At 44.5% G+C, this 15104-nt stretch overlaps 1 protein-coding gene across 2 annotated transcripts in view; it reads right to left on the bottom strand.

Moving 5' to 3' along the window:
• The window catches only part of LOC113590718 (oxysterol-binding protein-related protein 10), a 64892-nt gene extending 50544 nt beyond the window's left edge, over positions 1-14348 (bottom strand). For both annotated transcript variants that reach the window (XM_035523315.1, XM_035523321.1), the window contains exon 1: positions 13640-14348. In XM_035523315.1, coding sequence (XP_035379208.1) covers positions 13640-13875 — 236 coding nt within the window. In that variant the 5' untranslated portion in view covers positions 13876-14348. The remainder of the gene's footprint in view (positions 1-13639) is intronic.
• Between the last annotated feature and the right edge of the window lie 756 nt (positions 14349-15104).

The raw sequence follows: 15104 nt of genomic DNA, 5'->3' as shown, positions 1-15104 counted from the left end.
CCTCTAGCAACATAATCCAAGACACTGGCAAGATTTCAGCCCTCCAGTATGGTATGATATATTGCTAGAAAATTAAAAAGTAAATTATCGAAAGAAAGAGAGAAAGAAATACTTAAAAAGGCTGCTGAATCTTAAATCAAAGTTCTAGTCTAAGCATTGACCTCACTGACCACAGGCTTAAAATAGAGAACAGAAAATAAAACAAATCCTGGGAGGAAAGTGTCATGGTGATACCCCCAGCCGACAGCTAGAGCACATAGCGGAGGATATGCACTTTGTTTACGTAGATATGGTTTACCTCCGTCACGTCTTGTTTGTGTTAGTCTACGCCTCCATCGGGTGGTGTTAGCTATCCGTAGCCACTCCACCCGGGGATACGTCATTAAGTGAAATATTAAGATGAGATTAAATTATTTCATTTTTTGATATAGCCTCTCTCCTTGTTTAATCATCTAGCTTTATTTAATATTAATACTCAAGTAATATTTTACATTTTTCCTTTCCACATCGCTTCCCATATTGCATTGTCCTGTCATAACTGTGTGACAGTCATACCTAGAAAGATTCATATAAATTAAATTATATGAAATGATATGAGTTGGTGTGTATGAGACATGTACCTCCAGCAGAGACCTGAACCTCAACAAAAACCACCTCTCAACTCCAACAGAGCTGTGAAAAAAAATTTCACTGCACACTTTCGAGTTTTGAACATCAAAAGACAAAAGACATCCAAAATAATATATCATAAAACTTACCCTTGGCTTCTGAAAAGATACAGAAATATTTCTTAAAGGAATAGCTCAGAGGCAAATGCTAATATTGGCAACAAACACTGGAATTAATTACCAGTAATTAGCATTATGCAAATGAGATCAAATAACTTCCAGTCACAGTATTAGCATGTATTAGCATGTTCATTTGAGCTCCTCCTTTTAAGCCCCATTAAGGAATGAGGCATTACACGGCATCACAAACATCACATCTCTGCAGGCGTCTGTTCCTCATGCCTGAAGAAACGGTGATGTGATCAGACACAGCACTTCTCCGGTGGCACGGTGTCAGTGCCGGTGCTTAAACGGTTCCTCACTTTTCCAACGCATAAAGAAATGTAAAAAAAATCAAATAAATAAGTAAATAAAATGGCTCTTGGCCAGAAAGGTCACCCTGATGTCAGCACGTAACGTCATTTAGCTTCTTTCCCAATGTTTCCTGTTACAAGCACAAGAACTGCAGTGAATAGTGAAGAGCGAATCCTCAGGGGGAAAAAACACCAGACTGGTTTAGATTTTGGATGGTTAGACGTGAAAGAAAGAGAGAGAGAAGGAAAAATGTACAATAGCGTGTGGTCTGCCATGGGGTGTGTACAATTCCTTCTTACTCCTGTTCCCAGACTCGGGGAACACCTACTTCCAGATACGTAATCATGGGCCGCGCAAACCAGTGGAAAAGTGGGTCAGTTCTTAAAAGGGTCGCTGGTTAGTGGAAACCCGCTCCAGCATGGCGGCCAGCACAGTGCTGGAGGAAACGTGGCTTCTGTTTCCTGATGACTGTTTCCATGTGATAACCAAAAAGCAGGCCAGGAAACATGACTCAGCAACCAGCATCTGGTCTCCCTAAGAACATCAATTAGGGATGTTGTTCTTAGGGTGGGGGGGAGTGCAGGCGAGCAAGGTTCAATTTCTGTCATTATATGCGTAACAGAACAATCTGTGGATTGACAGGTAATGTCTCCTTGTCTTCACAGCTTCTCAGCGTGTCCTGATGTGTCAGAGAGCTGAGCAGTGAGAGAATGTCACCCACCCACACGCCAAGCCCCTCGCTTGGCACAGAGCCTGAAGAACTGCAGCACAGCAACCAACTCAAACCACACCCACTCGAACTGGAGAACAGCTGTACATCACAACACAGAGGTTTATTCAACACCTGCCCAGTGCAATGGAAGAACACCCAGATGAGAGAAGGTGGAACCTTCTGATGACCAGACAGAACTGCTTTTCCAAAATGCAGCATTTTGATGACAATTATACAAAAGGCTCCAAGTATATTTAAAAACTACATGATAATCAATAAATAAACTACATATTGCTATTACTTCTTACATTTTTTCATGATCAGAATTGCAGATTGTACTGGCAGGCTGGACCACTACAGAATGCACACACACACACACACACACACACACACACACACACACAGAATTTCAGAACTTTATATCTGCTACCTGTGATCGAATTGTTTTAGTTTAGAAATGTCCTCTCCCTTTGCAGTTCTACAGTCTGCATAAATGTGGTTTTTATTATATTAATTGAAAGTAAACTGGTAGGCTACAGATCCACCACACAGACCTCATCTTATTGGTTTGGAGGTTTGGGGACTTTAAATAAATTATGAATAAAATCAGGTCACCGCTTCTCTGTAATCCAAACTGCAGGATGTTCTGAAAAACCAGGTTGAGTATATAAGTGTAGTTTAACCCTACAGTGGGGTAATTAAACCCTACAGTGGTGTAGTTAAACCCTACAGTGGTGTAGTTAAACCCTACAGTGGGGTAATTAAACCCTACAGTGGGGTAGTTTAACCGTACAGTGGGGTAATTAATCCCTACAGTGGTGTAGTTAAACCCTAAAGTGAGGTAACTAAACCCTACAGTGGTGTAGTTAAACCCTACAGTGAGGTAGATAAACCCTACAGTGGTGTAGTTTAACCCTACAGTGGTGTAGTTAAACCCTACAGTGAGGTAGTTAAACCCTACACTGGTGTAGTTTAACCCTACTGTGGGGTAATTAAACCCTACTGTGTTGTAGTTTAACCCTACAGTGGGGTAGTTAAACCCTACAGTGGTGTAGTTAAACCCTACAGTGGGGTAATTAAACCCTACACTGGTGTAGTTTAATCCTACTGTGGGGTAATTAAACCCTACTGTGGTGTAGTTTAACCCTACAGTGGGGTAGTTAAACCCTACAGTGGTGTAGTTTAACCCTACAGTGGGGTAGTTAAACCCTACAGTGGTGTAGTTTAACCCTACAGTGGGGTAGTTTAACCCTACAGTGGGGTAGTTAATCCCTACAGTGGGGTAGTTAAACCCTACAGTGGTGTAGTTTAACCCTACAGTGGGGTATTGTTTATTTAGCTACATTTTAATCTAACTGCTCTATTTTCCCTTTTTTGTGTGTAAGTTCTGTTAGACAGTCTGGATGTTCACTCAACACAATTTAAAAAAATCAAGAAAAATAAAGAAATTATAAAGGAATTATAAAGGAATTCATATCAATTGAATTGGCTTATTTGCACACAGCCTCACTTTGCAGTTAGCCCAGAACTGAAACCCTACAGTGTACTAATGTGGAAAGAGTGCTCGTAACACACACACACACACACACACACACACACACACACACACACACACACACACACACAGAATTTCAGAACTTTATATCTGCTACCTGTGATCGAATTGTTTTAGTTTAGAAATGTCCTCTCCCTTTGCAGTTCTACAGTCTGCATAAATGTGGTTTTTATTATATTAATTGAAAGTAAACTGGTAGGCTACAGATCCACCACACAGACCTCATCTTATTGGTTTGGAGGTTTGGGGACTTTAAATAAATTATGAATAAAATCAGGTCACCGCTTCTCTGTAATCCAAACTGCAGGATGTTCTGAAAAACCAGGTTGAGTATATAAGTGTAGTTTAACCCTACAGTGGGGTAATTAAACCCTACAGTGGTGTAGTTAAACCCTACAGTGGTGTAGTTAAACCCTACTGTGGGGTAATTAAACCCTACAGTGGGGTAGTTTAACCGTACAGTGGGGTAATTAATCCCTACAGTGGTGTAGTTAAACCCTAAAGTGAGGTAACTAAACCCTACAGTGGTGTAGTTAAACCCTACAGTGAGGTAGATAAACCCTACAGTGGTGTAGTTTAACCCTACAGTGGTGTAGTTAAACCCTACAGTGAGGTAGTTAAACCCTACACTGGTGTAGTTTAACCCTACTGTGGGGTAATTAAACCCTACTGTGTTGTAGTTTAACCCTACAGTGGGGTAGTTAAACCCTACAGTGGTGTAGTTTAACCCTACAGTGGTGAGGTTTAACCCTACAGTGGCGTAGTTAATCCCTACAGTGGTGTAGTTAAACCCTACAGTGGGGTAGTTAAACCCTACAGTGGGGTAGTTAATCCCTACAGTGGTGTAGTTAAACCCTACAGTGGGGTAATTAAACCCTACACTGGTGTAGTTTAACCCTACTGTGGGGTGATTCAACCCTACTGTGGTGTAGTTTAACCCTACAGTAGGGTAGTTAAACCCTACACTGGTGTAGTTAAACCCTACAGTGGGGTAATTAAACCCTACACTGGTGTAGTTTAATCCCACTGTGGGGTAATTAAACCCTACTGTGGTGTAGTTTAACCCTACAGTGGGGTAGTTAAACCCTACAGTGGTGTAGTTTAACCCTACAGTGGGGTAGTTAAACCCTACAGTGGTGTAGTTTAACCCTACAGTGGGGTAGTTTAACCCTACAGTGGGGTAGTTAATCCCTACAGTGGGGTAGTTAAACCCTACAGTGGTGTAGTTTAACCCTACAGTGGGGTATTGTTTATTTAGCTACATTTTAATCTAACTGCTCTATTTTCCCTTTTTTGTGTGTAAGTTCTGTTAGACAGTCTGGATGTTCACTCAACACAATTTAAAAAAATCAAGAAAAATAAAGAAATTATAAAGGAATTATAAAGGAATTCATATCAATTGAATTGGCTTATTTGCACACAGCCTCACTTTGCAGTTAGCCCAGAACTGAAACCCTACAGTGTACTAATGTGGAAAGAGTGCTCGTAACACACACACACACACACACACACACACACACACACACACACACAGAATTTCAGAACTTTATATCTGCTAAATGTGATCGAATTGTTTTAGTTTAGAAATGTCCTCTCCCTTTGCAGTTCTACAGTCTGCATAAATGTGGTTTTTATTATATTAATTGAAAGTAAACTGGTAGGCTACAGATCCACCACACAGACCTCATCTTATTGGTTTGGAGGTTTGGGGACTTTAAATAAATTATGAATAAAATCAGGTCACCGCTTCTCTGTAATCCAAACTGCAGGATGTTCTGAAAAACCAGGTTGAGTATATAAGTGTAGTTTAACCCTACAGTGGGGTAATTAAACCCTACAGTGGTGTAGTTAAACCCTACAGTGGTGTAGTTAAACCCTACAGTGGGGTAATTAAACCCTACAGTGGGGTAGTTTAACCGTACAGTGGGGTAATTAATCCCTACAGTGGTGTAGTTAAACCCTAAAGTGAGGTAACTAAACCCTACAGTGGTGTAGTTAAACCCTACAGTGAGGTAGATAAACCCTACAGTGGTGTAGTTTAACCCTACAGTGGTGTAGTTAAACCCTACAGTGAGGTAGTTAAACCCTACACTGGTGTAGTTTAACCCTACTGTGGGGTAATTAAACCCTACTGTGTTGTAGTTTAACCCTACAGTGGGGTAGTTAAACCCTACAGTGGTGTAGTTTAACCCTACAGTGGTGAGGTTTAACCCTACAGTGGCGTAGTTAATCCCTACAGTGGTGTAGTTAAACCCTACAGTGGGGTAGTTAAACCCTACAGTGGGGTAGTTAATCCCTACAGTGGTGTAGTTAAACCCTACAGTGGGGTAATTAAACCCTACACTGGTGTAGTTTAACCCTACTGTGGGGTGATTCAACCCTACTGTGGTGTAGTTTAACCCTACAGTAGGGTAGTTAAACCCTACACTGGTGTAGTTAAACCCTACAGTGGGGTAATTAAACCCTACACTGGTGTAGTTTAATCCTACTGTGGGGTAATTAAACCCTACTGTGGTGTAGTTTAACCCTACAGTGGGGTAGTTAAACCCTACAGTGGTGTAGTTTAACCCTACAGTGGGGTAGTTAAACCCTACAGTGGTGTAGTTTAACCCTACAGTGGGGTAGTTTAACCCTACAGTGGGGTAGTTAATCCCTACAGTGGGGTAGTTAAACCCTACAGTGGTGTAGTTTAACCCTACAGTGGGGTATTGTTTATTTAGCTACATTTTAATCTAACTGCTCTATTTTCCCTTTTTTGTGTGTAAGTTCTGTTAGACAGTCTGGATGTTCACTCAACACAATTTAAAAAAATCAAGAAAAATAAAGAAATTATAAAGGAATTATAAAGGAATTCATATCAATTGAATTGGCTTATTTGCACACAGCCTCACTTTGCAGTTAGCCCAGAACTGAAACCCTACAGTGTACTAATGTGGAAAGAGTGCTCGTAAAGAGTGCAAGTAAAGAGTGCTCGTAAAGAGTGCACGTGTCACACAGCAGTCATCATGAGATGTGCTCCACTCCGTCATGGTGAAGCTGCCATATCCAGGCAGTGCTGCATACCTCCGAGTAGCTGAGGCTTGTGGGAAACACAGTACAACAGAGAGGAATCCACATTTGTCCAGGACCCACTGACCCGTCAGACCTTTGTACTTCCATGAAACACGATTCTCACGTTTCCCTCAGTCTCATACACACACGGCTCACGCTGGAGTGGCCAGAGATGTGCTGTCCTGTGTGTGAAATGCACATGTGCTTCAGTCAGGGACATCACTGGCTACACACCCAGAGCTGCAGAAATGAACGCAGGACAGACAGACGTATTCAGGACAGACGTATTCAGGACAGACAGACACATATTCAGGACAGACATATTCAGGACAGATAGACACATATTCAGGACAGACATACATATTCAGGACAGACAGACGCATTCAGGACAGACGTATTCAGGACAGACAGACGTATTCAGGACAGACAGACACATATTCAGGACAGACGTATTCAGGACAGACAGACGTATTCAGGACAGACAGACACATTCAGGACAGAAGTATTCAGGACAGACGTATTCAGGACAGACAGACGTATTCAGGACAGACACACATTCAGGACAGACATGCATATTCAGGACAGAGACACATTCAGGACAGACAGACGTATTCAGAACAGAGACACATATTCAGGACAGACAGACGTATTCAGGACAGACAGACGTATTCAGGACAGACGGACGTATTCAGGAAAGACAGACACATATTCAGGACAGACACACATATTCAGGACAGACGTATTCAGGACAGAGACACATATTCAGGACAGACAGACGTATTCAGGACAGACGTATTCAGGACAGACAGACACATATTCAGGACAGACAGATTCAGGACAGACACGTATTCAGGACAGACACGTATTCAGGACAGACAGAAATAGAGGAAGGAGCAGAGGTCGTATGGGAACAAGAGCGGTCGATGCCCCTCCCCCACTCACGTCGGCCTCGGCAGTATGAGAAACTGACCCCAATAAACAGACATGAGGTGAATATTTAACTCACAGAGAAGCTTCCAGTGCACTTTAGCCAGAGACGTGTAAGTCATGTGGAATATCAACAGGAAGGGACTGTGGAATGGCCACCGATAAGAGGGTTCATTTTAGGTCACGCAGTTCTGTCAGCACACAGATGAAACAAGTATGAGGAAACAGATAAGGGCCAGACCCATACCCACAGCAGCGGTTTATCCTAGAGACACTGCCCAGGGAGGGTGGCAGCCCCCAACCCTAGGGGTGTGTTCATGGCTCCAACAAATCAGGCTGAAGGGAGCCCAGGCCTTTCTGAGCCACAAGGCCAAACCCTGACCAGAAGCTGGCGGCGTCTCTCAGAGTCTCTGCACTCCTGCTAAGATGGTGGCACCTTGGGAGTGGAAGCTGCTCTTCCTGACAGTGGAGATCGTGCATGTCGATGGGCCCCAGCAGATGCCAGCACCGTGGCAACGGGGTGCTGCTGCTTCTGCTGTCACCCTGGTAACCAACTCCAGTGCCACAGCAACCTTCAGAAGCAGTGCTATGCGGGTTTGGGCCCCAGCAGCTACATGCCGTGCTACCATAGCGACATAGAGTCTCCCCGAGTGAAACCCTTCCCCTCGGCACATATGTCACACACGTGACCTCCAGGAAACCCCGGGGCTCCATCTACAGCACCACGACTCACACACACACCCAAGACGGAGAGAGTGGAATGGACGCTTGTGATGTGGGCGCGCAGGAGGTCACGAACATGCAGTCACCTCGCTGCACGCAACACACCACTGGCACACGCGCACACACACACACACACACACACACACACACACACCCTGTACACACCCCCACGCGCCCCCAACACACACACACTTACATATGCATTAACTCGAATACGCATGCACACATTTGGTGTCTACAAGCTGGTGTAGAGGCAGAGTGTGTAGTCTGTCTGCTGCCATGGTCAGGAAGTGTACGCCATGCTAATGAATTTTTGAAGAAAACTTTTTTTTTTTTTGGATATGCTGACTCATAAGAAAGTTTCTTTTGATGCCAGGAGAACATCAAGTTTGGAAAGCTCATTACACATGTAGACCCATACGAGACTCCAGGATAAATCACCCTCACACGCACACACACACCTCATGCCCTGGGGTCAATGACACTGGCCGTGAACTGCTTCTTTACTGATTTAGTGGAGGGCTGACTGAAGACAGCTTGAGAGGAGGAAACCACACTCCAGGATTTAACCTCACAAAGACCTTCATGCTAAACGCAGATGAGAGAAGAGCAGGTGAAAGGTCAGCCAGGGTCAGAGCCACTCTAGCACTTCTCAGACGAGGGACCTGCTACTGTAGAACTCAACACAGTCCAGAAATGCAACATCCACACCCAAACAGACCTCTGAGAAAGAGCAGTGCGAGAGGATTTACTCAGACTGCACAGCGCCCAGACACACACAGACACAGAGACACAGTCACACAGACACACACAGACACAGAGACACAGTCACACAGACACAAAGACACAGTCACACACAGACACACACAGATACAGAGACACAGTCACACAGAAACCATAGACACACAGTCACACAGACACAAAGACACAGTCACACACAGATACACAGTCACACACAGACGCAGTAACACACAGACACAGAGACACAGTTACACATAGAGACGTGCAGCTCACCAGCCAGATCTGGGCTGCCTGCTCTTTCTCTTTTCTTTTTTTAAAACCTTAACATTTAGAACAATGTAGCCACTGCAGAAACTCTGTGTGTGTGTGTGAGAGAGTGTGAGAGTGTGTGCCTGTGTGTGTGTGTGCGTGTTTGAGTGTGTGTCTGTGTCTGGGTAACTGTGCATAATGTCACAAAGCATTGTGAGTATGAACTCAAAAAGTGTTTGATTAACAACTGATCTGCTATTATGAACTGATTATGAACTGATCTGCTATTATGAACTAATCTGCTATTATGAACTGATCTGCTATTATGAACTAATCTGCTATTATGAACTGATCTGCTATTATGAACTAATCTGCTATTACAAACTGATTATGAACTGATCTACTATTATGAACTAATCTGCTATTATGAACTGATCTGCTATTACAAACTGATTATGAACTGATCTGCTATTATGAACTAATCTGCTATTACAAACTGATGAACTAATCTGCTATTATGAACTGATCTGCTATTACAAACTGATTATGAACTAATCTGCTATTATGAACTGATCTGCTATTATGAACTGATTATGAACTGATCTGTTATGAACTGATCTGCTATTATGAACTGATCTGCTATTATGAACTGATTAGGAACTGATCTGTTATTATGAACTGATCTATTATGAACTGATCTGCTATTATGAACTGATCTACTATTATGAACTAATCTGCTATTATGAACTGATCTGTTATTATGAACTGATTATGAACTGATCTGCTATTATAAATTGATTATGAACTAATCTGCTATTATGAACTGATCTGCTATTACGAACTGATTATGAACTGATCTGCTATTACAAACAGATTATGAACTGAACTGCTATTATGAACTAATCTATTATGAACTGATCTGCTATTACAAACTGATTATGAACTAATCTGCTATTATGAACTGATTATGAACTGATCTGTTATTATGAACTGATGTTATTATGAACTGATCTGCTATTATGAACTGATCTGTTATTATGGACTGATCTGCTATTATGAACTAATCTGCTATTATGAACTGATGTTATTATGAACTCATTATGAACTGATCTGCTATTATAAACTGATTATGAACTAATCCGCTATTATGAACTGATGTTATTATGAACTGATTATGAACTGATCTGCTATTATAAACTGATTATGAACTAATCTGCTATTATGAACTGATCTGCTATTACGAACTGATTATGAACTGATCTGCTATTATGAACTGATTATGAACTGATCTGCTATTATAAACTGATTATGAACTGATCTGCTATTATGAACTGATCTGTCACCCATGCAACAGTGAAAAAGGAGCAGCAACAAATCAGGCTTCATGCTCACTCACACACCCACACGTGTGCCGTTATCAGACCAGCATGAGTTAAGAACGTGTGTAGGCTAGAAAACGTCCCATGTCACGCTTCCCCATTTCACTAGAATCTCACCTTAATTTTCTCCCTTTCTCTCCCTCTCACCACCATCACTAAATCTGGTCACGTCAGACCTCTCACGTGTTAGTGGTTCAGTCCTGGCGCAAGTCAGGCCTCTCACGTTATCTACTCCAGCAAGCCCCTCCCACTTCTGAATGTGCAAGCAGGTTCCTCCGTCCTGCTGCTCACACGCTGTGGTGCTAAAAATGCTAATCATGTCTCTCAGCCAGAACAACCCAACAACTCCTCCTGCACAGGAACTTCAGTCCAGGTGCTGACAGCACACACGCAAGTGGCACGTTTGAGGATGTTTCGTTGATTTTACTTTGCATTTTGGCACAATGGATGTGATATTAAGTCAAATATATGGAGGTAAATTCTCAGTCTGAAAATCAGTGACATTTCTGTATTTGGTGAATTAAGTAGGAATCAGAGCTTCTTGGGACCTATAATAACAATAATAATAATACATTTTATTTGTAACACACTTTACATTTAAAACAAATCTCAAAGTACTACAAGGTAAAAGCACCACTATAAAAACAAAAAAAAACTACAATAAAACATAACAAAAATAACAGCAATCAAGCAGTTAATTGAGAGTCATAAACTCTGCTAAACAGAAACGTTTTGAGTGTTTTTTTTAAACCTGTTGGTCAGAGAGGTCAGTCCATAGATGAGGGGCGGCAGAGCACGAGGCCTGTTGAAGACGCCGCGTGCGCATAGCGCGGAAGGACTGTGCTGAGGTCAGAGGGGAGAGCCACTCTGTGGAGAAGCATATGGAATCTCCATATATACACTGGTAAAACGCAGCCAGCAGGGAGAATGGGTGTAACATGTCTGTTCTGTCACTCTCGTCATGCGTAACGGAATGACCGGTTTCGTGGCCAGCTCCATTTCCCCACGTGGGTTAACCCAAGTCTAAGTGCTGCATGTCTATGCACGAGGACCAAAGAGTCGTTAACAGAGTCCATCATGGTGTGGACAGAACATCAGCATGTCAGAGACAGAGTGAAAATAAATAAATTAATTTTCTGAATCTAGTTCCGACTCTTATTACTAGATTACTGTTACTTTTTGAAAAACATGGCGATTGCTGCATGAGCACATCAGTTTATCACGGATCAGTGGTTCCTTTTTCTTCATTTTAATGGTTTTAATCGAGCAAATGGTTCTTGTGTCTGTTGTCCCACTGCAACGCCATTGGCCTGCATTTATTCACAGAGTTGAAACGTGCGACATGACGTGTGTTCAGTACCCTGAGTGCGTTTTGGTTCTTTTATGTCATTCCCTGGTGCCTGGATGCAGTCATGTGTGTGTGGAGTCGTTCTGGTTTGATATGGGGCTTTCTGTGCTTGAATTACTGCACGTCACAGTTTGAGTGCCATGAAAGGACTGTAAGACCACCATAGAGAGAAACACACCAGCACTACTGTAAGACCACCATAGAGAGAAACACACCAGCACTACTGTAAGACCACCATAGAGAGAAACACACCAGCACTACTGTAAGACCACCATAGAGAGAAACACACCAGCACTACTGTAAGACCACCACAGAGACAAACACACCAGCACTACTGTAAGACCACCACAGAGACACACACCAGCACTACTGTAAGACCACCACAGAGACAAACACACCAGCACTACTGTAAGACCACCACAGAGACACACACCAGCACTACTGTAAGACCACCACAGAGACAAACACACCAGCACTACTGTAAGACCACCACAGAGACAAACACACCAGCACTACTGTAAGACCACCACAGAGACACACACCAGCACTACTGTAAGACCACCACAGAGACAAACACACCAGCACTACTGTAAGACCACCACAGATGAACACACCAGCACTACTGTAAGACCACCACAGAGACAAACACACTAGCATTACTGTAAGACCACCACAGAGACAAACACACTAGCACTACTGTAAGACCACCACAGATGAACACACCAGCACTACTGTAAGACCACCACAGATGAACACACCAGCACTACTGTAAGACCACCACAGAGACGAACACACCAGCACTACTGTAAGACCACCATAGAGAAGCACACCAGCACTACTGTAAGACCACCACAGAGACGAACACACCAGCACTACTGTAAGACCACCACAGAGACGAAAACACCAGCACTACTGTAAGACCACCACAGAGACGCACACCAGCACTACTGTAAGACCACCACAGAGACAAACACACCAGCACTACTGTAAGGAACACACCAGCACTACTGTAAGACCACCACAGAGACGAACACACCAGCACTACTGTAAGACCACCATAGAGAAGCACATCAGCACTACTGTAAGACCACCACAGAGATGAACACACCAGCACTACTGTAAGACCACCACAGAGACGAAAACACCAGCACTACTGTAAGACCACCACAGAGACAAACACACCAGCACTACTGTAAGACCACCACAGATGAACACACCAGCACTACTGTAAGACCACCACAGATGAACACACCAGCACTACTGTAAGACCACCACAGACAAACACACCAGCACTACTGTAAGAGCACCATAGAGAAGCACACCAGCACTACTGTAAGACCACCACAGAGACGAACACACCAGCACTACTGTAAGACCACCACAGAGACGAACACACCAGCACTACTGTAAGACCACCACAGAGATGAACACACCAGCACTACTAGACTCGCCCTGTTCATGGTTTATGGTTCATAAACCATGATGGTTCAAAAAGTGTGGTTCAAAAGTGTGAATACGGAGTCAACCCAACAAATAACAACAAATCTCTGCTTTTGCAACCAAAGCGACGCGCGCCGCGCGCCTCCACGGACGTGCACATTAACGCTTTTGTTGAACTTCTCCCAACTTCAGCGACTCGTGGCACGCAGAAGCTGGCTCGCTTTCTCCAGCACAGCAGACTCGGGCAGAGTTTAATGCCACGGTTACCTCGAGCCCGTGTTCATGCCACGCGCTGTGAACGGACACGTATCCAGACGTGCACAAAGCACGCAGCGCTCCAACCGTTTCCGCGGGACCGTAGGAGCAGCTGCTTTAAGGACCCGTCAGAAGCTCGCTGCGCGCGGACTCGTGCGCGCGCCGGCGGTCATTTACCTGTTCTGCCAGCCTTGGATCAGGTTGGTGTATTTGCTCAGCACTCCTTCCAGCTGCCGCGCGCGTGTGCTCTGCGCGGGGACGTCGTTTGCCACCAGACCGGAGCGACCGCGCGAGCTTGAGCCGGGGCTGTGCGCGCCTGCTCGCGCCAGCTTCCGCGTCGTGTGTGCTCCGTCCGCGGGCAAAGATCCCGAGCTCGCGTGTGCAGGGGCGAGATGCGACAGCGTCCTCTCCATGCTGGCAAAGCCCAGGCTCGCGCGCGCGCGACGTGCAGACGAGGGCGGGCTCGCGCGACCTAAATCGCCTCCCTTTCAAAGCGAGTTTCCATCACTCTCCGCCTGTGTAAGAACGCATCGCGTGGGCATGCTAACGGCAGGGCAGCGAAGTGACTCCGCTGCGGCTGAAGCGCGCGTGTGTGTGTAAATCTCAGAACAGACACTCCCTCCCGTCCTCCGCCAACCCGGATATTACAACCCACTCCGCTCGCGCGGCCAAATGCGCAGCGCGATCCCGAGGCAGAGGGATGCGCGTGACTACGGGGATCAATTCCGCTGAAATGCTGATTCACAGATTTTCACCGCGTCACGTGTGTCTGTGCACGTAAACACACTCCCGTCTACTCTTGCGAGTCCTGTTCGACATATCGCGCGGGCGCCTGCACACTGTACAGCAGCGCAGCGCTACCGCGTGCCGGCAGGAGAACGCTAATCGCCCGGCTGCGGAAGCGCGTGACACGCTCGTGCACCAGTAGCAACATGAGCGCGAGCGCTGTGAACGTTCCCCTCCAGCACGAGGCGAAGTGTAACTCAGGCTTTATTTATGCAGCACGTGTTTAGAAGAAATAAAGCGAAAAGCTTTACGGAAGCAGCGTTCTGATTGGGTAGACGCGCCTGATCGGAGCGTTCTGATTGGGTAGACTCGTCTGGGCGGAGCATTCTGATTGGCTAGTCTCCCCAGAGCAGTGCTTTTCCAAATTTGCATGCCAGAACATTTACTAAATGGGTGAGTTATTATAGTTAAAACCGCCTAGATGTTGGCTTGTTTGGATAAGAGCACTCTGATAACCTCTGTAGATGTGTCAGGCGTTACCCATACAGCACACGTCCAGTTGAAGTATTCCTGACCAGGACTTTAAAGCTAAAATCAGAATTACGCAGCATAACAAACAGTATACCGACACAGTATACCTTAGATCCCTGAAGACAATGTCTTCCAAACTATTTTTAATACAGACTGAGGCACAGTCAGGAGATTCCTGTTCTAGAGTTTAAAAGTTAATCAAACGAACGAATGTTAAAATTAGTTTTAAATGTCTTAAAATGTGGCTTTCCCTGGCTTTGCTCTTTGAGTGTTTTAGTACTTAACACTGCAGTGCTGAACGCTTTAGTATTTAAAGGATAACCTGCGCTCAGCTTTTCCTGAGCGCTTTACCGCTGTTCCCCAGGGTACTGCTGAGCACTGTGGA

Source organism: Electrophorus electricus, chromosome 2 (genome assembly GCF_013358815.1).
Source record: "Electrophorus electricus isolate fEleEle1 chromosome 2, fEleEle1.pri, whole genome shotgun sequence".
Classification (NCBI taxonomy): Eukaryota; Metazoa; Chordata; class Actinopteri; order Gymnotiformes; family Gymnotidae; genus Electrophorus; species Electrophorus electricus.
This window is presented reverse-complemented; position numbering and strand designations above follow the sequence as displayed.